The sequence below is a fragment of the Leiobunum rupestre genome, chromosome 3 (genome assembly GCF_980474605.1).
Source record: "Leiobunum rupestre chromosome 3, qqLeiRupe1.1.hap1, whole genome shotgun sequence".
NCBI lineage: Eukaryota > Metazoa > Arthropoda > Arachnida > Opiliones > Sclerosomatidae > Leiobunum > Leiobunum rupestre.
The window spans coordinates 23,792,459-23,819,881 of record NC_143386.1 but is presented as its reverse complement, the minus strand read 5'-3'; the positions used below and the strand labels follow the sequence as shown (position 1 = coordinate 23,819,881).

Genomic DNA, 27,423 nt, shown 5'->3' with positions numbered 1-27,423 from the left:
CGATATTATGAAATATCTTTCCTTTTTTTCATGAGTTTTGCCACTGAATTAAAATTTTTTAAATGTGTTATAAGTCATGAACCCTTATGGCGAAAAATTTGAAACTAGTGGCGCACAATAGCGCGAAATGGGCGCCTAATTATGTGCTATCTTTTTTTGCAATTTGTAATTATTGGCGAGCTGGCGTCAACTTAGCCCGCCAAGTTTCAAATCCTGTTTCTTGAAATTCCAATCTGGCGCGAAATTTGAAACTTATGGCGCGTAAAAGCGCGTAATTGGCGCGTAATTTTGAAATAATTAATTTTGATGTTCGTTTGATTGGCGCGCCAGGTTGACAACGCCGATAAATTTCCCTTAATAGACAAGGCTCAATATTTAAAGGACGATAAATTTGTAACCAATTGTTCACTTTATTTTCTTAATAATATAATATTATTGAAGTAGAATTTAATTCAAACTTCCCAAACCGCAGAACGCATTGTTACATAATGTTTACCATTTGCAGTATACAAGTCGTACTTTACAAAATTTATCTCAGATCCGACATTATCAAAAATCGATTATACTGCAGTTGGTATTACAATTTCATAAGAATATAATTACATTTGTTTAACCCTTGGTCTTAAAATAAATCTCATGCTCATGGCAGTTTTCATTGTATTTCTAGATGCTCTTTCTTATTCTGTTAAGAGTAAAATAAGCTATATGGAAATTTAAAGGTAATGGAATATTTAAAATTAAGGACACTATTGGATTTAAACTGTAAAATTTAAATTTTTCAGGTATTTGAATTATATCACCTTTATTATGAACTGATATTTTTTTAAACTAGAGCCATAATACCACTTGTCTTTAGTGTGTTATCAGCTCTTGAGGAACATATAGGGCATTTAATTTAAATTTGATTAGATATATGATAATATTCTTATATTTTGGGGGTGATTTTACAATATTTTAATGTTATGATTGAATATTAATTTTTATTAAAACTTGTTTTATGGTTACTAAGTGGAAAAGTACACTGTCTACTGTCTAGTACATATTTCAAAATTAGACTAAGTCTGACAATAATTACGTGTAAAATAATCACACTTGTATAAGTGTGCGAGAACGGCGGCGTACTCGCCCAAGACCGAACGCGAACTTTATTATATTCAAAAAATTTAAGTGTTTATAGTGTACTGACAATCGTTGAAAGTTTATCCTTCTAATTAGTAAAACTATTATTATAAAATAGTCCTCTTTTGTGTACTATATACATGTAACTAATACTGCGCATCGTTTTCGAATATAAGTAATGAAAGATAATAAAAATGGCCGCTATATATAGGCTGAAAAGGAAAACATAAGATGATATTTGTACATGGGTGTTGTACACTTTGTTAAAACCCTTAAAATCCTTCAGATTCCCATTTTATTTTCAATAGAAATAATTCCAAATCATGTTGTCAAAAACGTTATCGGTTGCCATGGCCAAACGAAAGCCCGTCGCAATTTTTCCCTTGCAGGTTTTTTAAGGTACATGGAGGTGTACACTATAATTGAAAAAAAAAACGAAAACACATGGCTTGTAATTAAAATCTTTTAATGCGGGTGGGTGTATATAGTCCGATTAACAAAACGAGGGCTTTCGACTCGAGAGCATTTTTCGATATCTCAAAGAATCTTGCTTTAAGCGACGAAAAGTATGTTTGACCTTAAATGCATACAAACATAACTTTCTAAATCCCCCAAAATTCGTACTCTATACATTCTGTTTTGTTTTTTTTTTTCATATAAACAACCCTTCAACAATCTTTTAATTTTATAAATCCTTTTTGCTGTACCCATTTCAGATTTATCGTGATGGTGGTGAGTTCATATATTCTTTACAATTAGTTGGATTCTGGAAAATTATTGTTTATTCTCAACAATGTAGACTCTGAAAACACGTATCAAGTTCTGGGTTCGCTACGTTTATGATATATTTTTGGGTATTAAAAAATTAAAAAAAATAATCTGTTAGGTTAATACTCAAAGCCCCATCTGGCGGCTTTTATTGCCTGAAATTCATTTGGCTGGGTGAAATTCTAATATTCTAAAGCCTGGTTCACACGATATCCTTTTGTTGCGTGCGATTCGTTTCCGCTTGCGACTCTAAGCCCGGTTGTGTCTAAATTTCATTCACACCATGCGTTTGCTAAAGCCAATAACAAAAAGGTGCCCACACCCTTTAAAGAAACAAGAAGTAGCATTAAATATCCTTATCGAAAGACAAATTCTCGTTTATTTTTGTTAAAATTACTCGGATGGTGGTCTTTCCATAGAAATTAGCTTTCCGCGTAAAAATAATTAATTATTCCTCTTGTTCAGTGCTGCAAACTTGCTTCACATTTTAAATACGTAGATATTAAACCAATAAACCTTTATAATACTGCGTGCGAAGTGAAGAATAAACGCCATTTCTGTTCTGCCCAGCGGACTCCCCTGGACAAGTGCGCCATAAACCACCAAAAACAATGGCAAAAACCCCGTCCCGAGCGTTAAAATAAATTTTGGCCTCACAGAAGCTTTTCCTTCATTTAGTACTACTGAAGCTGCCAGTCGTGCGCAATAAAATAGGTTCTTACCTATTTTAGGTCGTTGTCGCATGCGAATTTTAAAACCCTTCAAACGACGCGATTTTCGAATAATTGTCGCGCGAGTGGTCGTCTGCGACAAAATGGTATCTTGTGATCCAGGCTTAATAATAATTGGAATAATTATTAGAAATCCTTAACAAATTAGATAATACTATAAAATTTTTAGAAGAGTTTGAACAAGCTAGCTTTTTAGAAATGTTGATTAAACGTGACATTTAAAAAAAAACTTGAAAAAGAACAGGGTTATATTTTCCAAAGAAATTTGTTGAACGGTGGTTTATAAAAAAACAGGGTTATTTAAATTTAGACGAAAGATGTGTAGAGCTCGAACTATGAGGGTTTAATAATTTTCAGTTAAAAATGCATGTAAATAAAAATTGAAGTTTATTCAAGGCCAATCATACTATTCGTCGCGTAAACATACATGTAGATTCTTTGTCAGATCGAAAAAGACCCTTGAGGTAAAAGTGCTCGTTTTGTTAATCATACTTTTAACACCGGCACTTTTAATGATTTTATTAACAATATGTTTTCTCTTTTTTAAATTATTTTTCGTCGTTTATGTCGTTAATTTACACGCACAAAGATAATCTAAAAAATGCTCAAAATGTTCTTTTTAAACAATTTCAGAATCTATTTTCTGTGTTAATATGCGTACACCTATAAAATTGATACACAATAATTTTCTACAATAAAAGTTAAGTCTTTAGTTCTTTATTTTTTAATCAAAAATGTTTAGTGCTTCTTATAAGGTTCTTTATTATAAAAATTTCCGATTTCAATTTTCCGCTTACAACGTTTTTACCTCTCCGGGGGGACTTTGTACCCTGGAGGGGTATTACAATCACCGTGTCTGTCTGTCTGTCCTGCGAACGCGTTCGCATTTTCCGTGCAAAGGTTAATCATTGCGCAGTTTGTCGAAGGGTTGGCAAAACCAACGTGTGACGGTGAGCGTTAATGGATTCATTTGCGGTTTGGTTTGGATGGTGTTTTTTCACTCACCGTCGTGACGGTTTGGTGTATTACGTTTTTGTAATGTTTATGCGTAGGTTGTGAATATTGAGTTCGTGTTATGACGGTTGTGAGTGTTAAGTTTGTTGTGTTTGTGTTTTGATGGCTGTGCATGTTGAGTTCGTGTTATGTCGGTAGTGGGTGTAAAGATTGTGGTTTGTCTGTGTTATGATGGTTGTAGATGTTGAGCATGTTGTGTTTGTACGGGCGTTTTCTCTCCAGCTTCTACTTAATCACTTTGGGACGGACCGAATGCTGAGTGTTATGCAACCTCTCAACGTCCAATGGCAGGGTTTCCACCAATTGTTCACGGTATTCGTCTTAGTATCAATTTGCGATTTATTGGCGCCGGCCGGGAATCGAACCCGGGTCTGCCTCGTGCAAGAGATTTACTCTAACCACTCAGCCACCAACGCTTGTTAAATTACGGTGTTTTTCTAAAAAACAGCTTTGGCGAAAGTCATTTACAAAGTTATAACGTTAGGTACTATAATTTATTCGACATCATTTTAAATATTTATAAATTATATTAATCTTATATTTAATGAAATATTTATAAATTATATTAATCTTATTTTTAATGAAATATTTATAAATTATATTAATCTTATATTTAATGAAATATTTATAAATTATATTAATCTTATATTTAATGAAATATTTATAAATTATATTAATCTTATATTTAATGAAATATTTATAAATTATATTAATCTTATATTTAATGAAATATTTATAAATTATATTAATCTTATATTTAATTAAATATTTATAATTAAATTATATTAATCTTATATTTAATTAAATATTTATAATTAAATTATATTAATCTTATATTTAATTAAATATTTATAATTAAATTATATTAATATTATATTTAATTAAAAATCTGAGTATTTTAATGTATTTGATCGTGTTCAGGAATTGAACTCGGGTCGCATGGTTACAATGCAGATAGTTTACCGCCGAGCCATTGACTTCCTTTAGGAAAATAAAAAGTAAAGAAACCATTATGATAAGGCGGGTTTTTTAACTTTTAATAACGCTTAGAAAAATTATAATTATTCAAAACTCCCGCGGAAACTATATCAAAGTAATAATATAGCGCCACCGTGAGGAGAACTATCAATCAAACCGGGTAAAAAATATAATCTTTTCAATTTTTCGAACTTTAGTCAAATCTTGACGGGTCTAAAAAACACCAAATAGAAGTATATTAAGTTGTTTTAGTCTTTCTTGGTTCTTGGCTGTCAGACGAACTACTACAGGACGGGGTCCTGGTGTTGGTCAAAAGTTATAAGGTAACTTTGCGGTATTAATTGGTATGTTCGGTCTTCGGCCAAGAAAAGAGTTAAATTGTGTTTCGAGTTTGGAACGTGAATGAATGGACTTAAGTGTATGAACAGTGCGTGTTTAAGACTGAAAGTGTTAAAGTAATTGTTAACTAACTCAAGTCAGCTGTAAGATAAAATTGATTGATTTTATTTTCTGAATTGGAATAACCTAATTAAACCTTTGAAATTATCAACTCAAACTGTGAGGCTAATTAGGTAGATTGGAAGTAATTAGTAGCGAACAGCTCTCAGCTGTTAATTAAGACAAGAGTTTATAGTAAGGTAGTTTGGATTTAGTTAAAATTACTCAGTATAATTTATAATATTTACTTAAGTGTAAGTGTGTTTTGGTTTATTTTTCAATAACGATGAACTAAGACACATCTAGTCTTAGACACTAGAGTACCAGTTCTGTACAATTACGTAGGAGGGATATATATTGTTGGGTTATTGATGAAAGTTAAATCTAGAACGTTCCATAGACTGTTCTGAATAAAAATAAACATTTGAAATTTTGCATAATTCTGGTTGCCATTTTATTATCTAATCACTCGCCCACAACATTAAAGTTCTGGCAATCCCGAATCAACTAAATTTTCGATATAACGGCGGCGGGAAATTAGGGAATATTCTTTTAACAAAATTTCGATAAACTATCCTTTAATTAAAATCGGCGCGATTCCGTTAAAATTATAAACCAAAATTTGCTTTGTATTATATTCAACTGACAAACTTGTACAGTGAAAAGGGTTTAATTCAATTGTACATTGTTATCCCTTTCGAAAATGACTTGATCCAATTTTGGACATTGGATCCAATTTGTATCAAGCTATATCCTGAAGGGATCAAATAAGGATCAACTATTTCTTGATCAAATAATCTTTATCAAATTTGGATCCAAAAAATCTTTTAACTAAGAACTGTATCCAAATTTGATCAAAATTGGGTTGATCCAATAGCTTTGGATCCAAGTTTGATCCAAATTAATTTGATCAAATAAAATTGTATCAAATTGGGATCCAAAAAATCTTTTAAGTAAGAATTGGATCCAAGTTTCATCAAATATATTTGATCAAATAAACCTATATCAAATTTGGATCCAAAAATCTTTTAACTAAGAATTGGATCCAAGTTTGATCTATATTGTTTTGATCAAATAGCATTGGATAAAATTTGGATCCAAATTAATTTGATCAAATAAAATTGTATCAAATTTGGATCCAAAAAATCTTTTAACTAAGAATTGAATCCAAGTTTGATCCAAATTAATTTGATCAAATAAAATTGTATCAAATTTGTATCCAATTGATAATTCGCCGGAACACTTTCTTGGAATCGTGTATGGAATCTTGTACGGTGTCGTCATGTACCGCCAGCGGTTAGAAACACTGAGAATAACTTAAGCCGGTGGCTTAAATATATTATTTCTAAAATAGGTGACAGCCGCCGTAAGTGTTTCTAGAAATTGGTCCCAACCGAGACACTATAGCGGATATCAATTGAGTGTTCAAGAATCTAGAGTAAATATTCCTAACTCAATGGTATAAACATAATTATAGAAGGCGATAGGAGATTAGATGACTACTTTTTATGTTTGGCGAGACCGCCAGAACAATATCGATCTCAGTAAATATATATATATTTAAATTTATCGAACAGCTGGCAACATTTCGATAAAACCCTGCAGCATAGAAATCAGAATGTAACTAGAACGAATTTTGCAATGGACCACGCGCCGATTTGAAACTGGCGGATTAGTCAGTAACGCCCAAGGTTAGTAAAAAATGCTATAAAAGATAGCCTCGTTTGGGTGGTTTTGGTTTACGCGTCGTCTTATTTTAAGTCTGTTCCCTGGCTTCTACACTCTAGTCGGTTCTCTAATAGTTAGCCTTCCAAAAGTTACAGTGACGTCACTCGGTTCTGGCCAATTACATTTGTTTGTTTTATTTAATCTACCATCTAAGCGCAACCAGGTGTAAAAACAAGGGATTTGGGTGGGGATATAATTCATTGATTTTGTTAATAATTGTTATATTTACTTGAATTATTTTCGATTACAGCGTTTTGAGCACTTAGAGCACGTGATGCACGTGCCATTGTTTGGTCAGTTTCTTCATTTTAGGCCAAAGTAGACGTCTTTTGGCAAGTGTTTGTAGGTTTCCTAGCTTTTTGGCCTAAATATTAGCTTTTCTTTATAGTTTCTTATCGTTTCTTGGCATGTTTTATTATGTATGTAAGAAATTTTTCCACTGAGTCCTTTTGGCTATGGTTAATTGTCACATGTGCTACACTGTGAGTGACTCTCACGACTAAGTGAAAAGGGTAGTATCTGCTGTTACGGTTATTTAATTATAATTCATGCCACCGAAATTACCTTTTATTCAAAGAATCTCTTTGAATGCCAACTGGATCCAAATCTCATTGGATCCCAACTGGATCCAATTCTCATTGAATTAAGAGCTGATCCAAATCTAATTGGATCAAGACCGTATCCAATATCATTAGATCCAGTCGGGTTCCAAATCTCATTGGATCCCAATTTGATCCAATCTCATTGGATTTCAATATGTGTAAAATTGTGATATATATTGGATCCCAATTTACGAAATTGGATCCAATTGGCATTCAAATTTCATAAAATCTATCCTTACTTGATCCAATTTGGATCCCAATTTGATATAAATTGGATCCTAAATGTTATCGAGAGGTCTTAAAGTAAAAACAAAATTGGATCCAACTGTAATTGGATCCCCGTTTGATCTGTCCAATTTTCGATCACATTTGGATCCAATAAATTAAATCAAATTTTGATCAAATTATGATCCTCCATTTTCGTAAGGGATACTACGTCTAACTCACTGTTGTAACTATTTAACTTATGATATTCTGAATAAATTAAAATTGGTCGTTTCGTCTCAATTATTTTAATTATAATTAAAATTTTATACCGGGCGGGATAGAACTGGGATAACATTTTTAACAAATAACTCTAAATTGCGGATATATATTTTTAAGGGTTATCTCGAGAAATTAATACCACTAGGGACAATTCTTCCGAGGAGAGGTATATTTTGGTTTGCCAACTTGTTATAGTTTTACTAGTGTATAAATATTAAATAGAACACAGGTTTTGACATTATGGTTTTCATGAATCGCAATTAAATATTGAATGACGAAAACACTGATAGATTCTTGACACCAAGATATTTTGAGGCAGCTCTTGTGGTAATCTCGAATTCATCACAGAAGTGACGGAGGAAAGAATCAACATCAGTATCTGTAGTTCCGGCAATGATACCATCGTTGACGTCCAGGATTAGGGTAAGCAATGTCCCTCCTGACGAAAAAAACGTACAGGCAATGATCAACATCAGCACGAATGAAGCCGTAATTTTGTAGATCTCGATCAATACGCTCGTTCGAGCAGCGTGGCGATTGATTTAGTCCGTACAGACTCTTTTTAAGACTCCAGACATAGCCGCTACAGTCATCAAAACCTTTTGGTTGGCGAATGTAGATCTCCTTGGATATATTTCATTGAAGAAGGCTGTCCTTACATCAAATTGCTTTAAATGTAATTTCTTGTGAGCAACGATACTGAGGGATATTCTAAAAATTTCAAATCGGGCAACTGGAGCAAAAGTCTCTTCATAATCGATCACTTCTCGCTGTGCATAGCCCATGGCTACGAGTCTGGCCTTGTACTTGGAAATCATACCAACTTCGTTCGTCTTTGTCTAGAAAGATCGATTTATTTCCAATTGTTTGCCCTTTTCCTGAATTTTAAACGATTTTGGTGGACGGGCCCGGTAACTGCTGTCGGTAATTCGACGGTTCTGGACGTCACGTCTTCGGGAACATCGACGGATCTGGATGTGACATCTTCGGGAACATCGATGGATCTGGATGTGACATCTTCGGGAACATCGATGGATCTGGGTGTCATGTCTTCGGGAACCTCGATGGATCTGGGTGTCATGTCTTTGGCAACATAGACGGATCTGAATGTCACGTCTTCGGGAACATCGACGGATCTGAATGTCACGTCTTCGGGAACATCGACGGATCTGAATGTCACGTCTTCGGGAACATCGATGGATCTGGATGTCACGTCTTCGGGAACATAAACAGATCTGGGTGTCACGTCTTCGGGAACATCAACGGATCTGGGTGTCATGTCTTCGGGAACATCGACGGATCTGGGTGTCATGTCTTCGGGAACATCGACGGATCGGAATGTCACGTCTTCGGGAACATCGAGACACAAACGTTTTACCCATATATCTAAATATTAAAAATAAACACTTGTACAAGAGGAAAGTTAAATTAAGTTTCATACTTGGTCTAGGGATAATTAAAATTAAATGTGTCGTCATAAGGCTTAAGTAAATAATATTAAACAGCTTGGTCTCTAGGATCCAAATCATTTAATGAAATAAAAAGTAAAATTAGGGGGGAATCATTAATTAAATCGGACACAATAATTCAATAAACAATGATCAATATTATAAATGCGAAGGCTGGTTAACCCCTTTTAGTTTGTAGTAGGTAGCGTGTCGACTTACGGTACCGGTACAAAGGCGAAATTCCTTCGGCGACTTGATAAGCGGTGGCAGCATGGTGAAGGTTTCAGTTGCCCTTGAAGCTCCAGATTAACGGAAATAGTCCTGGTGGTTATCACAACACATCTCGAACAGTATTTTGTCTCGGGGGACTTATTTTGGCATGGTCAAACCGAAAACTTTAAAACAAAAAAAAATACTCCGCGAAACCTATTTTACCTCGGCATGGGCCTAGTCGGGCACTGGACCGGCACATTGAAGATAAAATAAAATAAATCGTTGGCGGCCACAGAGGTCGGAGAAGGTCACTCTTAACTTCTCGGTCAGAGACGATTTGGATTCAGGTGGAACTTTCTCTATCTCGCGCTCATTTTACGCTAAATTCATTTGTGTTTTTAGGCCCGGATATTCATCCAACTTTCATTTCCTGGAAATTGGCCTTGAAATGCACCTGCGTGCAGTGTAAGTTCTCGAAGGCCTAAGTGTTCCTTCGTGAAACGTAATGCTCTATTGAGCGTGGAAAGTTTTTGCCTACAAGGGGTTTAACCAGCCCGGGGTACCAGCCTTTTTTAAAAGGGGAAACAACATTCTTTAGAAAAAGGAAATGCCCACATTTTTTTCAAAGGATTAAAAATGTCAAAATAAAAGTTTGGATATATATGGGTAAAATTGTGAGAAGGGTTTTTAAATAAAAGTAATTTGTTACAATATCGACGGATCTGGATGTTACGTCTTCGGGATCATCGACGGATCTGGATGTCATGTCTTCGGGAATATCGACGGATCTGGGTTTTATGTCTTCGGGAGCAACGATGGATCTGGGTCTTCGGGAATATCGACGAATCTGAATGTCACGTCTTCGGGAATATCGACGGATCTGGGTGTTACGTCTTCGGGAATATCGACGGATCTGGGTGTTACGTCTTCGGGAATATCGACGGATATGGGTGTAACGTCTTCTTGAACATCGACTGATCTTGATGTCACGTCTTCGGGAACATCGACGGAATTGGATGTCACGTCTTCGGGAATATCGACGGATCTGGCTATAACGTCTTTAGGAATATCGACGGATCTGGATGTCATGTCTTCGGGAATATCGACGGATCATCGGAACTCTGATCTCCCTGATTAGAGACAGCCGTTCGTTCTCCCGGTTTAGTTTCGAGTATACACATCTCAGGATCGAACTGGACATCTCGAGATCGGATGACTCGATATCCATCCATGTAATCTTCATAACCAATGTTTGAAAGCTTTCTTAGACAGCTTATTTCGATTCTCCTTTGGCACATTAACGTAACAATTGGTTACAAAAATTCACAAATGCTTGACTGAAGGATTCGGCTTTTTAGTTCATAGTTCGTATGGTGTCTTCCCTTTGAAGCGAGTTGGGGATGTGCGATTTAGAATATACGTCGTCGTATTGGCAGCTTAAGCCCACAGCTTTGAAGGCAGATTGGGTTTCAAATACAGCATCGCTCCAACAGACTCCATGATTGTTCGATTCTCACGTTCAGCTACTCCATTTTGCTCAGGATTGTATGGCCTTGATGTTTGATGCTTCAGACCAAATTCTTGCGTTGTTATTCGGCGAAATTTATCATTGACGTACTCGGTCACATTATACTTGATAATGTCTCGTACGGTTTGCTCATGGTTCTGGCAGAATGCGAGAAAATCCTTGAAACGATCCACGACTTCAGAAATATGTGATACGAATGCCGGAGTACTCGTCCTTGAAGTGAAGATAGAAGATGGAGTCGGTGATAGCACCCAGAGATCCGAATGAATTCGTTCTCCGAGTGCCAAAGCTGTGACGAGTAAAGTTTCCAAAGATACATCCTTAGCATAGCTTATCAGTCTTTCGATTGATAACCTCGTTACCGGGTTTCTTCAGAGCAGCCGCTACATGTCATTTATCTTGATGGCAAAATCTTTTGTGCCAGACTTGGAGGTGAAACTTTAAATAAAATCCCTGAAGAAGGAGAAAGAGTTCCTCCGAAACGTTGGATTTTATAAATAAATAAAGTGTGATTTTAAAACCGTTTTAAGTCTCTTTTAATTTAGGAAAATATGGTTTAATATCAGAAAATATTCCTAAGCAAAGCGTCAATTTTGAGCTGTGATGCGGTGTATTCATCCACAGTTTCGTCGATAAATTTCGCGTCCGATGGATATTGAATACTGTCTCGAGCCTTGGAAGGCACGAGTATAATTTTTACGTCCGAGTTGAATACGTTCCCTGTAGAGATTTGATACACTAAAGCCTTTCTTTATAAATAATAATTACGGATTAAAATGATTTTAATATTTATCTGAAATTCTAGATAAATGAAAATAAGTATCAAAATTTAGTATCCAAGGTTCAATCGTACTATCGGAAAGGACATTTTCTAAAGGTACAAATCTAGTATCGCCTAAACGGGGAGCAATAAACCGTAATCCTTTTCAGCGGTTATAAGCACATCCATTTATCCTCAACTACTCTCTCACAAACATTTCGGAAAATGGACAAAAATAGATATTTTAGCCTTCAAGTAGTTTTGCGCCCTATTTTTAGTCCCTAATTCAGGTCTAAAGGCGCCCTAAATATACAGCGTTCTATTGTGCCTAATTTACTTAGCCCGCTTCGTTTTTGTTTAACCAGTTCGATCTCGCGAGCATTCAGTCAGGTTAGGGATTGTTTTTAAAAGTAGCTAATGGGTTTTCGGGAGTAGTGGCGTACTCCTGTAATCCGAAGCTTCTGGGAGGCAGAGTTTGTGGATGGCCGTGTGAGGACGACCACCAATCCCCCAACGGGTGGTTGGAATACTTTCGCCACAGGTGTCACCACCAATCCCCCAACGGGTGGTTGGAATACTTTCGCCACAGGTGTCCCCACCCCTGTCCCCACGTATCTCCCCGTTGGCGTGGCCGTTACACATTTCTCGCCCTGATAAATCAGGTGGCCGACTTCACCGGGCTCGCGGTCTTCTCAGACTCAATCAGCCCTTCTTTCTTCCTTCTTTGAATAAAAAAAAGGTAAAGGGTTAATCGAAAAGTGGTTTCGGTTGAAAATAAACAACATAAAAATGTGTTTTTTCTTTTAAAGCACCCGGACAACTAACTACAAAATTCTTAAAAACGTGACTTTCACCATTTTCCCCTGAAAGTTGTAGACAAAGGTTAAAATAAATATTTTGTTTTCGTTATCCGTTAAAAAATCTGGTAATAAAACAATTAGTCAAGTTATTTAACAATGTTCATTTAATTTTTTGGATTAATGGGTTTGGTTTTTTAATTTTCGGTGAAGCTTAACATGTATTCGTTGTTCTGTGGTAGAACGCTCACCTGTCGTGCAGGAGGACTCGGGTCCAAACCAGCCCGATACTAACGCAAATTGAAAAAAATATATATACTACACGCAATGACAAAAAGAGGCCTCTTTTGGAATAGCTTTTCCCTAATTCCAAGAAACTGCGAACGCAGGGATTACACTTTGCCCCGAAAATAGGTACAAGTTCGCTGTCCAGACTGATAGACCCACAGACAGACAGACACGGCGATTGTAAAACCCCTCCTAGGGGGAGGTAAAAATTATAATAATCTGTTATGGTTTAAAATTATAATTGTTTATCAACAATCTCAATGTGATGTATTGCCCAACAAAATCATCAATTTAATTTTCTATATGAAGAAAATTTAATTATCTATTGAGTTATCTTTGAATAATTTGTAGTAATGATAATGTACAATTTGAGTTAAACTATAACAGAGCCCATCCACTAATTACCATTTTTAAGTGATCAATAATCATTTTAGTTGATAACTGTAATATGACACATATAGGATTGTAAAATTTCTTATCTACCTTTATTCAAAAGTTCCATAACTAAATGTACCTGACTTCAAATTGAAACAAAAACGCGATATCTTATGTATTCGTACTAAATAAAAGTTAAGTTTTATACTGAATTCCTTCAAAATATATATATATATATATATATTTGTACTTGACCTTGAATGAGAAGGTAATATTTTATATATTCCTACTATATAAAAGTTAAGTTTTGTTATGTATTTATTTTACCTTTTTACAACGTTTTGTTATAAATTTACACAGAAGTGGATCAATAGGCATACATGAAAACATGTATATACATGTATAATCAAAAAATTGTATAAAGTTCGATGACTTAAAATTTTTAAAAGTTAGTTACTATGGCTAATTATAGATACAAGTTTTTCAAGAACATGTAATCCTTACGAAAAACACTTAAAACGATTAAAGCCTTACTTTTAAGTTTGTAATCCCCGCCTAACAAGCTGAACACTTCATAATTGGGAGGGGCATTAATTTTTCCGAGAATTTCATACTTTTTTTATCGTCGATACCATAATTTCTATTATTAATCTGGCAGCTCTGCCACCAGTTATTGGCTCATATGACCCTTTAAGAGCCTTGCCTGTTAGCAGGCCAACAACCAGCCTGATATTGAACTTAGAAAGCGAGAGCAGCTCTTTTGCTCTCTGCCTATAGGGGCCCGAGATTAACTCGTTATTCTGTCATAGAATAAGAGATAAGGCCGCGCACTAAGCTAGAAGGGAGACAAACGGCAGGTTCAGGACTAAAGAACCCAGCCCGTGCCCACTTCTTGGCCAGCCCCCGATAGCCACGAATTGAATAGAGCTGAAATTTATTGTAGGTGCATAGCTCCGAGAGGAGATTTAAACAGCCGCTTGACTTTACAAATATATTTGGATAACCTTGCCATGAATCTCCCTTTGATTACAAAAGTCAACACCGTAGCAAATAGCGGCAATTTCCGCTTGGAAAACGCTGTAGAAGCCGAGGTTCCTAGTAAGGCAATGCATTCCAAACTTGTTAGAATTAGTCTTAGAACCATCTGCAATCCAGGTTATTTATCTTCTGGATCCGAGGGTTTGTGATTAGATCGGGGGTTGGCCAAGAAATGGGCACGGGCTGGGTTCTTTAGTCCTGAACCTGCCGTTTGTCTCCCTTCTAGCTTATCTCTTATTATATGGCTGACCGTCAACTCAATCTTCAGCTAAAGAGTTTATATTGGGCCCCTCTAGGCAGAGAGCAAAAGAGCTGCTCTCGCTTTCTAAGTCCAATATGAGGTTGGTGGTTGGCCTACTAACAGGCCACTGTCTACTTAACATCTTTACTTGATTGGAATGAATGTTGATCCAATCTGTAGGGCTTGTCACGTTGAGGAGGAAACTTCCTCTCATGTGCTTTGTAGGTACCATTATTACTTTGCCAAAAGAATCGAGCATCTTGGAATGCATCAGTGGCAAACCTCTGATTTCTATAACATGCCAGCCAGGCGGATTTTACGTTTTGTGTCGAATATTGTATTTTTTAAGTCTTAAGCTTTGGGGTAGCGCAATGGACCACTGGTCGAAGTGCACGAATGGGGATATCTCTCGCCCTCCTCCTCCCTCAGTAATAATAATAGTGCGCCTTTTTGCACCCTCGAAAATATCTCCTATTTCTGAATCCCTCGAAGTCAAGTTTATTTAGGGGAAATATCAACCTCGAAACGAAGTGCTTTGTCTCCACTTTTTCACGTTATCTAACCCGTCTTGAATTTCTCCATCTAAAGTTGCGTTCTCCTATTGAATCGCTGGTGTGTATGCCCTCTTTTCGGTCACATGTGCATCCCACCCCTTCTCTTAAACACCAATTCTTATATGAAAGAAAAGTGAAAAACCTTGGTTCTTCGAAGCGAAGAGTAGAATATCAAAACCCGTCAGCGGGGGGAGGAGGTTAATACGAAACCAAAACTAAAACGAAAGGTAAAAGGGGAAAAATTAACAGCGGCCCACGATAACATGGGAGTACGTGTCCCCTAAAATTCGTTTAATGGGATGGGTCTCTCCTCTCTCGTAGCGACCCTTGCCCTTTCGTCGAAACTCACCCATTTGACCCTTTTCCGCCTCACTCACCCCAGTAACGAAGCCTTTGGTTTGCTAACTGACTACGGAAAAGCTCGAATGAACGAACGACCAACGTACCAAGCGCTCCTGATAATATAGAAGACTAACTGGTGGCTAGCCTCAGCTAGTTGTATCGATCGTTAAATCGTATAGCCCTTACACCTGAGGGTGTGTTTACACCACTATAGGCCCAAGAATCCTAACTTAGTAAATTAAAACTAATTTTAAAGTAACCGCAAATGATACCGGAGCAAACGTTTATTTCGCCTTCCATTCTCTGCGTAGGTCAATGATCATACTTAATATCTTACGTTACTTATGATAACACTTAATTTGATAATTTTTAACGTAACCTTTTTTCCCTAATCATCATTCTTATTTCTGTAACGTTACTTATGATAACACTTAATTTGTCAATTTTTAACGAAACCTTTTTTTGCCAATGGTCATATTTATTTTTGTAACGTTACTTATGATAACACTTAATTTGACTATTTTTATTTCGCCAATGATCAGCCTTATTTTTATTACGTAACTTATGATAACACTTAATTGGACTATTTTTAACGAAACCCTATTTCGACAATGATCAAACTTATTTTAATACGTTTCTTATGGTAACACTCAATTTAACTTTTAAAACGCTACCCTGTTTCACCAATGACCATACTTATAGCTATATTTTTTATAATGCTAAATATGATAACACTTAATTTGATTATTTTTGGTGGATTTTACTACGTTACTTAATTGGACTATTTTTAACGAAACCCAACTTCGCCAATAATCATACTTATTTCATTACGTTACTTATGGTAACACTAAGTTTGACATTTTATTCAAACCCTGTATTGTTATTTATGATAAGGACGCGCGATGCGATGTTTCGCCTTTGGCGGCTTGGATGGATTGCGCCAGAGGGAAACTCCAATTGGCGAAACTATAATGTAAATTTGGTCTTAATCAACTTGTTAAAATGGGAAAACAAAATCACGTGACTTCCTTTTCACAGCCAACTTCGATTCGATGACTTGTGTTCATAGTCGGCGGCCGTGCGACGTTAAAGAAAAAACAAAAAACCTTCCAGATACTGCAGACAGCTAATTAACTTCCACTCTTCTATTACAAAGTGTTTTAAATATAAATAGTAAATAAATAATCGTTCAAAATTTAAACCACCATTAGCAAAATAAAATGAATGACAGATGGCACTGCAGTTCTCCACAAAGTCACGTGACTACCATCTTTCCACCCCCCTGGACTTTATAGTTTCGCCTATTGGAACCCTGTCAACGTTAAAATATATCTTGCGTATGCGCTGTGCAAAAAACCTTACTTCAAATAAAAATTAAGTTACGAAATTCCAAATCTAGATTATAATTAGCCATAGCTTTTCAAAAATATAACTTAAATGAAAATTTAACTTAATGTAAGGAAGTACAGAACTTGAGATGAAAATAGGAATTTTATTTTGTTTCTACTGTAATAACCTACACTTCAGCAAGCACCTCTGCAAAATTTTTACTATTTAACGCCATCTATTGACAGCGACTATCCGGTTAAAGTAGTGGATATAAAATTTTACACTCTCGTGGTAAAAACTAGCACGGACCATTGTTACTTCAGAGTAAATCGTAATATAATGTCCACATTATCTAATGAAAAACGATTCAAAACGGCAGCCACATTCCTCAGTAATCAACAAAGCCACAAAAATTAGGTAGATGGCGCAAAAAGGTGTATTTTTACAACCTCACCACCCCCTTTCAACTAACCCCACATCTATTCTCTGGCTTCTTGGTTGAGAACGCTCATACCTCTGGCAAAACGACTCCCGTTCTGTACTTCCTGGTTATGTAGAGTTTTACGCAAAAATGGAAAATCACAAAAATGGGTGTCCCTCAAGATACCTCCAAAACCTTACGTTAATTTATTATTTGCCGATATAACCCAAGATATAAGTAGCAAGGTCTTGACCTAACCCAAAATAAAATATTTTTAACGTTATCGGACTTAATTTTGAATAAAATATCTAATGCACAAAGACTAAAGAGGAAAAATAGTGAATTGGGCAAATTCCCAACTTTTTGGGCTTAGATTTAAGAAAATTATATTGGGATAACGAGGCCGGTAAATTTAGCGTCGGACAAGATATCGTTAAAATTTTTAAGTGTAACGAGTTAAAATGTATGTACGACCCAGCGGCACCGGCTACCCTGTACGTGAATTGTACATTGGATTGTTTGTAAAACCAGAAATTTGAATGTTCAATTAATTTTTCCAATCTTATAAATTATTAAAATTATTTTAAACTACACAATTTATTTAATTTAACCCCAAAATTCATGGAGTCAAATCAACGGTATTCGAAACTAGCTAATTTTGATTATAAATCCACAATCTTGAATTTACAGAAATATATTTAAATTACCAAATATTTGATTGAATTTTTCTCAATAACCCATTCTTTTACCGCGGTACTTGTTTAATCCAAATACTTAACACCCATAAATTTATAAACAGTTACAAAATAATGATAATATATCCAATTAACTTTTGATTTTACCAAGATTTATTAAAAATAGCTGAATAAAATCCGGTTTACCTAAATCTTCGTTTTCGTATTTTTCTATCTCATATTTTTAATAAATTGTTTCATTGTTTGAAATTTTTAGTTAACACAAACTTAATTAACAGAATAGCGTTTTAGTTGTCAAAAACGATTTCGGTTGCCATGGAAAAATGATAGCCCATTGTAAATTTCAAAATACACAAAGTTAACCAAACTCCCGAGTTTAAAAAAAAAGCGTTTTTCACCTCGCGCAGTTTCCTTGTTAGTAGTATCTTCATAATGATAAACTAAATTTAGGATGAAATTATGTTTAATTCAGAGAAAACGGCATGGTATTAGAAGATAAAACTTTATTTTAAACAAGACGTTTCGAGCCGACGCTCTTCTTCAGTCGTTCGTTAGTTTTAATTTGCCATCCATAAAACGAAGCCAGCAAGCAAAATGATTTTTGTCCATGTCCGACCCAAAAATGGTATCCTCTAGATTTTCCACGAAAACATTTGCTTTAACCGGTGATAATGTATTCCCCATTGCTAGGCCGTCTTTTTGTTTATAAATTTGGGAATTAAAGTTAAAATAAGTACTAGTTAAACATAGTTCCGAAAGCTTCAGAATTGTATTAATTTTAAGAGGATATCTTTGTGATAAATTAGGGTCAATTCTCAATTTAGATTCCAATAATTTAAGGGCCTCAGTTATTGGGATACTACCATACATATCAGTTATATCAAAACTCCCTAAGACGTCATTCTGGGATAAGACAGAGCAATGGGATTTTAGTTTTTTAATACAATCTTCAGAGTTTTTTAAACAAGAAATATTGTTTCCAATTAAAGGGGAAATTATATTACATAAAATTAAAAAACTCTGAAGATTGTATTCAAAAACTAAAATCCCATTGCTCTGTCTTATCCCAGAATGACGTCTAGCGATGGTTTCCCAGCCATGTTGAGAAACTAGAGTCGTTCACAATTAATTTACCACGCTTTGACGTGTTAAAATAATGTAACTTCTTCCAAGATGCATTATTGAAACTCACCAATATTTTTCTTAAAATAAAATGGTCTTATTTATTTTCTTTATCGTATCTTCGATTTTCTCATTTTAAAAGTTAAAATTTAAGAACTTCATTTCTTTTGAACGACACAAAGCTCAAATACTAAGATAAAAGATATTGCAAATTACGAAAGAGTTCAGCGTATAAAAGGAAGTGTGGAAACAACGGTTTAGCATTGACTCGTTACAGTTCCCAAGAAAGGAATTTCATTTAAGTACGGTAAGAATGCACAGCATTTTTACTTCGTTTCTTTGTAATATGAACTCTGTCCCGTCGTTTCAAATTGTTCGTTTTAGATTTTCCTTTCAAAGTCAAATATAAGATTATTTAACAAGAATCGATACATTTTAGCGCATCTCAAATTACACGTGTTGTTTAAAATTATTTAGATTTTGCTCGCTGGCAAAAATATCGATTGTTATTAATGTAAGATTTGGATTGCTGACACGATTAATGAACAACATAAGGTTGATGAATAAATTATTCTTTTAATTTTAAAATTATTTAAAATCTAAAATTCACACTTAAAAAATCATTGACCCGTTGGTAATCGTAATCACACCCGCTTCAATGAACTAAGGTCCACGCAAAGACACTGCACAGGAAACTAGTCATTTTTCGATGCACACAACCTGCTGATTTTTCTATGTGAGCTTTTCTGCCAATATCGTAAGTTTAAGATTGTTGTAGCCAATGTAGTTGCTGTGTGGTTGGCATTCATTTATAGTAGCGCCACTGAACGCCTGCCGCCTCCAATTAACTATTTATAATGATCCTCTGATGTTTAATAATAATTATTTTTAAAAAAATCGACCAGCTTACAGAAACAATATATTTCAGAAATCTTGAAATAAACTGTAAAAATTAACTAAAAAATCTGGATATCAGCTTAAAAATTAACTCCAAAACTAATGATCTAATTCAAAAACAAACTCTAAAAACGTATGTTTAGTTTAAATATTCAGAATAACTAAAAGGCTCAAAAACCGATTCAAATAATTTACCCATCGTCCATTTTAAATGACTATAGTTTTAAAATCGGAGGTCACACTGACTTTGAGTATATAATTTCTGTGGAAATTAAACAAAAATTGGTTTTATATCTTTTAGAAATGGGCTTACCCAAGATTGAGTTAGCTGCGCTTTTGGTTTGGCTGCAGTTGTATTGTTTATCGATTTTGCAGCTGCAGAATGTTGTCACCCCTGCCCTGGTTTTTCCCAGTGATTGGCAATGCTTGCGGTGATTGCACTAGTCGCACACCATATTGCGCTCACGGACATTGCAATATTTTCGGCTGCAACTGCGACAGGGGTTGCCGAACGGGGACCTGCACACATTGCCGGGCTAGGCGTTCCGTCTCCGAAGAAAGCATCCCTGACTCCATCTTCGCAGTGGCCGACGTCGATGGCGATGGCCGACTGAACCGCGAAGAGAGCCACGCTTGGGTCCAGAGGAACGTCCAGTCCACTTTGTCTCGGTCGGTCCATGACGTCACTGACTACTTCGATGACGTGGACGCCAACAAAGATGGGTTCATTACTCGCGAAGAAATTGACTCATAAAATGTTCAACCAAACCAATTAATGTATAACCTGTTTTATCTGTATTCAAAATAATATCACTTATTGCAATTAAAATTATCATTCTCGCAACGTTTACTGCATAATTTATTCCAAGATACAGCATAAAATTGCGATAAAAAGCGCCGATTCTTGATTTTCTTTTACATTCTTTGCAATAGTTGCGCATTGTTTAAATAGTTAATATTTATTAGACATTTTAATTATAAATTTTTAATTGTACTAAGAATGATAATCTTATTGAAATAATAATTTATAATTGGTTTCGTTAATATTTCTCAACTACTTTTAAAACGAAATAAATAATTGTCATCGTTTGTTTTCTGGTTGTCATAAACGTTGTTAAGACAATAAACAACACTTGTAAAAGGTGTAGGGAAAACTTGTACGTCTGTAAGAGAAACTAACTCTATTATCTTCCACGGACCCTCTTTCAAGTTCCACCATTCACGTTATTTTTACTGCAAATTCCATGATACTGTCATGTCAATGTTAAATAAACTTTTAAACTACTGTTAGTTTCACACTCTTTACACAGTAAATAAAAAAATTACTTTGGTTCTTTTTAATTGCAAACATACAGGGTGGAAGCCTCAGCCGTGGTCCAGCCTTGGTACTTCTCCTAGTACACTAGAGTGCGGCGGGTGGAACACTTCTACCGGCGCTGGTAGGCCAAAAATAGACTAATGGGAGAATTAGAAAGCGCATTTTCCAAATGCTTTTTCGGGCGATTGGTTTATTGACAAAGCAGCAGATGTGATTTTTTTAGCGTAGTTTGTAAATGATTTACTAATTCCTAAGAACACATTATCGCTCACTACGTAGTAATGGTAAAAATTTCAAGATATCCTTATTTTCCGAACTTTTTAAATTCAAAATAAGTAAACCAACAAGCGAGAATCTAACTTTTCCGAATCGCCACTCCGACAACGGAAACTGGAGCTTCAGTTGCAGGAACAAACACAGTAACACCTTTAACCAATCGCCCGAAAAAGCATTTGGAAAATGCGCTTCTAATTCTCCCATTGGTCTTTTCTTGGTATTACAGCGCCTGTAGAAGTGTTCCACGCGCAGCACTCTGATGTACTAGGAGAAGTATCAAGGCTGGACCACGGCTGAAGCTTCCATACTGTATTTACTGACCAAAAGAAACCGAGGGTCGGATCGCTATCCGTAATCGGTGTACAAGCCCGTAGCTTTGACTGTACTAAAGTGATTACGTAATCGATTACATGTTTAGCTGTACTCGCTGTAATTGGTGTACATAATATGAGGAAGTGGTTAACCCCTTGATATAAATTATAAATCTTACCTCATTTATTAGAACTTTGAACGGAGTTTGATTATGTTGTGATTCCATTACTGTTTTATGGTCTTCGATGTCTTACGTCATAAGTTAAATCTGGACACATGCAGAATAAAATTAAAATGCCTAAACTAAAAGGTTTTTCCTGAAAGAAAGCAGGTTAATCGTAATTTATTTTATGTTAGAAACGTTGGAAACATATTATAGACTTATGATCATACTAAAGAGATAGCTACAAAGCCTTATTCTTACTGTCAACTCCATCGTGAAACATACTATAATTGCATTACCTAAGAATGACGATTTACACAGTGCTAATTTACTAATCATATATACATTTTTGTAATAATGAAATAATGGAAAGTGGCGTAGTGGCCAAGTTACTTTCGCTGAAGGAGCACCGGGTTTTCGTTGGTGTCATTCGATAGATCTTAGCGAATTTAGAAGGTGGACAAAAATTCCGAGTCGTAAGTTATTTCAAACAATAGGTACAACTAGTTAAAGTGTTGGAAAAAGCCATTTCGGAGGATGTTAACACGCCATTTATTCCGAGAGACGCATGTGGTTAACTATAATTTTTCCGACGTTTATTAGAAAACGTTACAGTTAGTCCATTTCATAATTTTTCTAAGATTCCCTTCGCAACCTTTGGAGAAAGTTGGGTTTAAAATTTGGAGAATATTTTCGAAAAGCTAGGCCAAAACCGTCATATTTGGCTATAAATTGTATTAGCCGGCAATGAAAGGAATGTTTAATAAATTGAGTTAAACTAATTTAATTAAATGTAAAATAAGTTATCTGAAAGAAAAAAGTAACTTTCTTCGGAAAAAGGTTTCAATATTTTTAAAAGTATTTTATCTTTTTAATGAAAGACTTTTAAAAGAGCGGATATAAAATAATATAATATAATTTAATTTTATAATCATAAATAAATAATGGTTTTTGTTCGAAAGGATTTAAAGCAAGTGTCGGTTCATTGTGAAGTAACTCTTTTTTTCAATGGATGTCGCTAACAACGAAGTAAAAAACGGTACTTAATTATAGGTACCCCTCGCGTTCATTGGATCGTTTGTAAACTGGTCAATAACTTATTTTCAATGGATGTCGTTAACAACGAAATAAAAAACGGTACTTAATTATAGGTACCCGTCGCGTTCATTGGATCGTTTGTAAACTGGTCAATACCTTTTTTCAATGGATGTCGCTAACAACTAAATTAAAAACGGTACTTAATTATAGGTACCCGTCGCGTTCATTGGATCGTTTGTAAACTGGTCAATACCTTTTTTCAATGGATGTCGCTAACAACTAAATTAAAAACGGTACTTAATTAAAGGTACCCCTTTCGTTCATTGGATCGTTTGTAAACTGGTCCATCACTTAACAGTTATTTTAAAAATTCGTTTTAACAGGGGATATAATTTTGGTTAAAGACCACTAAATAAAATATAATTTGTCTAATTATAATACTCTACAAGGGCTCTTTGACGACGTTGTTAATTGGCTATATTGAATTTGAGCTACCTTTTCCATTAAAAGATGGCACCATGCTCTCGAAAAAGGAAGTAAAAAGAAATCGGATAGATTCATGGCCATCTCTATAAACTGGGGCCTTTCATAATACAGGTGGCAATGATAGAGCCGACATTTGCTCTTATACCCGGTTTGAAAGTAGTTTCAGTAGGTGGTTTTTTTCGCTTGTCCGGGGACAAAAAGTGTACACTCGCAAGTGTTTAAATCACCCTCACTGGCTTTCGGATTTAAATTAATTGAATCCGTGTTAAATTTCAGCGTTAGTTTTTTGTTTTTTTTTCATATCCTTCACTCGAGCAAATGCACCCTTTCCACTTCGTGAGAGATGATCAAGTCGGTTTTGTAATTGCCTCACGAAAAGTGCATCACCTAGACCAATTTTCTTGTCACCAACTTTGTCCACTATTGAATTCGGGAACCTCTTCATAAAATGCTTTGAAATCTTCCTCATACTGCCATATGAGGGCCTGACACATTTTTTTGCAGCATCATCAACTAAAGTTCTTACAACGATACTACGGTATGACGCTTCTAAACTTTTATTGCTGAGTAATGCTTTTTGAACAGGCTTTGAGAAAATATCGATCTTAATTTTGTAGTTTTCAACCCAAATATAATTGCCATATTCAACCTAAAATATCCGTACTTTATATAATTAATGCATTAACTAAAACAATATTATAAATTTATTTTTGTTTGGACAGATTTCTATCAGATCTTGCAACCAAATAAAAAAATTAAATAAAGTTTTACAACTGTAGTGCGAGTTAAATTTAAAAATAAAATTTTATAATTTATATAGGTACAAGATCTGAAGATAGTTACAGTCGACCTACAATAAAAATACATTGGTACATCAAACCAACTACAAGATAATTTCGGAGTTTCTAGATAAACAATATCATTACTGCTCTACATCACTACTTTCCTATACTTTTCCCTCAGACTTCCCGAAATATTTTCATTGTTGTAATTTTTTTTTAATTTAGAAATTCCCACATAAATTGTAGTGATCTCTAACGACTTAACATACGAATTCCAATAAAACATGTTCCAAATACAAATTTGATAGAATCAACTAAGAACAAGTTCCTTAAGCACTCCCCACTGTTTTAATAGAGATTGTGGAAATTATACATATGAGCTACGTATCTTTATACAATTTTTTTGTAATACTTTTTAATTTGATAGGCTTTAATTAAGGTTCCAGCAGATAGGAACAACACAAAATTTGCTTTGAAGGTTCTCATATTTTAAAACACTATCCGAATAACAAATTACAGATATGCCAGCTCCATATCTTTCACAAATACATTATCCTTTTTGTCAGTAACGGAACTGAATAAATAAACGTCTTCCGTTAAAATATGGAAAAACAATTAAGAACATTTTATGAGTTAAAGATACGCAGTTTACACCATGTACAATTTCAACAATACATCTATGAAAATCTATGGAATACTTCAGTGTGTGGGGTGTACTTAATTAAGGCTCAGGCAACTTGTTAATGATTTGATATATGTATAAAAATTTCCTCAAACATTTTAAGAATCCTATAAATATAAAATTATAAATATTTTACAACAATAATTAAAATTTTTCGAGAAAGGGAGTGGGCACAAGGAAACTTCAGAAAACATGTCAGCACATTTTTTAAATCTTGAATTAAAAGTAAATAATTATTGCAATTTGTTTGATCTGCAACTGTATATCGACTGTACTAATTAAGACCTTATACAAATGTGGAAAACGGTTGTTGTAAAATAATTTTAATAGTAGCATATTTATTATGCATCTTCAAATTACTTGAGTGTTTATCACCCCTTTAGGTAATTTAAAGTTGGACCAAAAATTAAAATTATATACTCACCCATAGCAAACCAATAAAACACTAATTTACTCATTACTCTTCTTTTGAAAATACTGAATAAATACCTGGCCACTGGAGAGCGCACTTGTTCCACCTTCACTGTCATCAACCAGCAACGGCTCGGCATAATTATTTGTTGAAACTTCATTATTGAACAAGTCACTAGTGTCTGAAATAAGAGATGAATGAAATTTGAATTAATAAAGCCCATTTCGTATATCATAAACCTGGCATTGTTATAAAGTTATTAAATTGCATAGCCAATCCCGAATACACTATGATACCATATAGCAGAGTTATTCTATACGTTATCAACATTTTTATTGTTCCTAAAATGGCGCCTTTTATCCAAGCCAGGATCAATAGTCGAAAATTGGAAAATAATGGATAATGGTGGTTTATAAAAGACTAAATTAACATTTTAATCAATAAAAAATGCTAATAGTTTAAAACAAATGCCCAGCGACTATCAGAAAATATTTTTATCACCAAACTTGCCAATAATCTGGCAACTAAGAATTCAGTATGCATTAAAATACTTATTTAAATATATTATTTTCTGTTGACCTTAATTGGTCATAAATCTTTATTATTTCAGGCAAGTTGTGCACCTATGAACATTGTCAGGGTATTTTCACACCCTAAATGCAGTGACATATTACCATAATTCCCATTAAATATAATAATAAAATTTATTTAACTTACTAAGTCCATTCTCCTTTTTCTTCAACTTTTCCAATGACTTTGCATAATTTATCAATTTTCTTATATGTATTGGTTTTAAAACCGTGTCAGATCATTTTCTGTCACATATTGTACATCAGAGTCAGTTTCAACACCAGTAAGGATTAGTATATTTGCCACTTCATCTGCAGACATTGGTGATAATAATGGCAATGCCTTAGATATTAAACTTATTATTTACCATGGTGAATATTAGTAGAAATTATGTTTAATTCAGAGAAAACGGCATGGTATTAGAAGATAAAACTTATTTTATACAAGACGTTTCGAGCCGAGGCTCTTCTTCAGTCGTTCGTTAATTAAAACTAACGAACGACTGAAGAAGAGCCTCGGCTCGAAACGTCTTGTATAAAATAAGTTTTATCTTCTAATACCATGCCGTTTTCTCTGAATTAAACATAATTTCTACTAATGCCTTAGATACCATACACTTGAGGCTCTATTTAAGATTTTTTTCTGCCTGGCTCCCAATTGGTTCCTCATAGTGATATTCGTCTTCCATCTAAAATAATTATTTCAGTTAAATATTCGATCAACTCTTGTATTAATTTGGTTTAAAAATATCAGGGAAATAAAAATTAACAACAAATTTCTAGTGAAAAATAGCATAGAAATTATAGAAAAAATTACAGCTATATCGTGGGAAACATAACCCATTTTACCTAAAGTGGTTTTCTGTAAGACAATTAGGAATGGTGAACACTGTGCTTTAGTGTTATTATCTTTTTCCCAAAGTTGTTGGAGCAGGGCAATGGATAAAAGTCTGCCAGATCATCCACATTGATTAACAAATACTTATTCGTCTCGGTCAGATCAAATACGTGTAGTTTTTCACAACGTTTTCCTTCAAACAAATTCACCCAACATAAAACTTGATTATTTGGAGATTTGTATACTAGCATTGTGTTTATGAATCCAAATTTTAAATGGTCATATGAAGCTTCAGTAACAACAAACAGTCCCATTTCGTAAAGAGTTCCTTTGTATTGTACTTTCTTCAAATAAAGTATGTTTTCTTTCTTTAGGTGGCAAATTTCAATTTCTTGCAGTAACTCTTCTGAAATCGCCTTTTCAATTAAATTTGTACTGAAATATGTAACTAAAGGTGGAAATGGAGTTCCGGCCAAAAAGTAGGCTTGTTGAATTTGGTATTTTTCAGATAACGTCTTTGTTATGTTGATGAAGTTCTTAGTATTTTGGGCAAACTTCTTGTAGACAAAATGTTTACTTTCAAATCGAAGCGTCCAGAGACGTATAAGTGGCCCATAATGGAGAATGAGCTCAGG

General features: G+C 34.7%; 1 protein-coding gene and 1 long non-coding RNA gene across 2 annotated transcripts; both read right to left on the bottom strand.

The window, feature by feature from the left end:
* Nucleotides 1-8,398: 8,398 nt before the first annotated feature.
* Nucleotides 8,399-20,437, bottom strand: LOC149949848 (uncharacterized). The gene is made up of 2 exons (XM_090169318.1): nt 20,226-20,437; nt 8,399-9,250 (listed from the first exon to the last, which is right to left on the bottom strand). Exon 2 carries the CDS (start codon nt 9,174-9,176, stop codon nt 8,718-8,720), a length of 459 nt encoding a protein of 152 aa, XP_090025444.1. The 5' UTR covers nt 9,177-9,250; nt 20,226-20,437; the 3' UTR covers nt 8,399-8,717.
* A 30-nt stretch (nt 20,438-20,467) lies between these two features.
* LOC149949847 (uncharacterized) lies at nt 20,468-25,592 on the bottom strand. Its single transcript, XR_016479970.1, has 3 exons — nt 25,459-25,592; nt 21,997-22,086; nt 20,468-20,605 (listed from the first exon to the last, which is right to left on the bottom strand). It is a non-coding gene; the product is annotated as an uncharacterized LOC149949847 (long non-coding RNA).
* Nucleotides 25,593-27,423: the final 1,831 nt, after the last annotated feature.

Excerpts from the sequence above, each read along its gene's own strand:
- LOC149949848 (XM_090169318.1), bottom strand. The coding sequence starts at position 9,176 with ATGACACCCAGATCCGTCGATGTTCCCGAAGACATGACACCCAGATCC.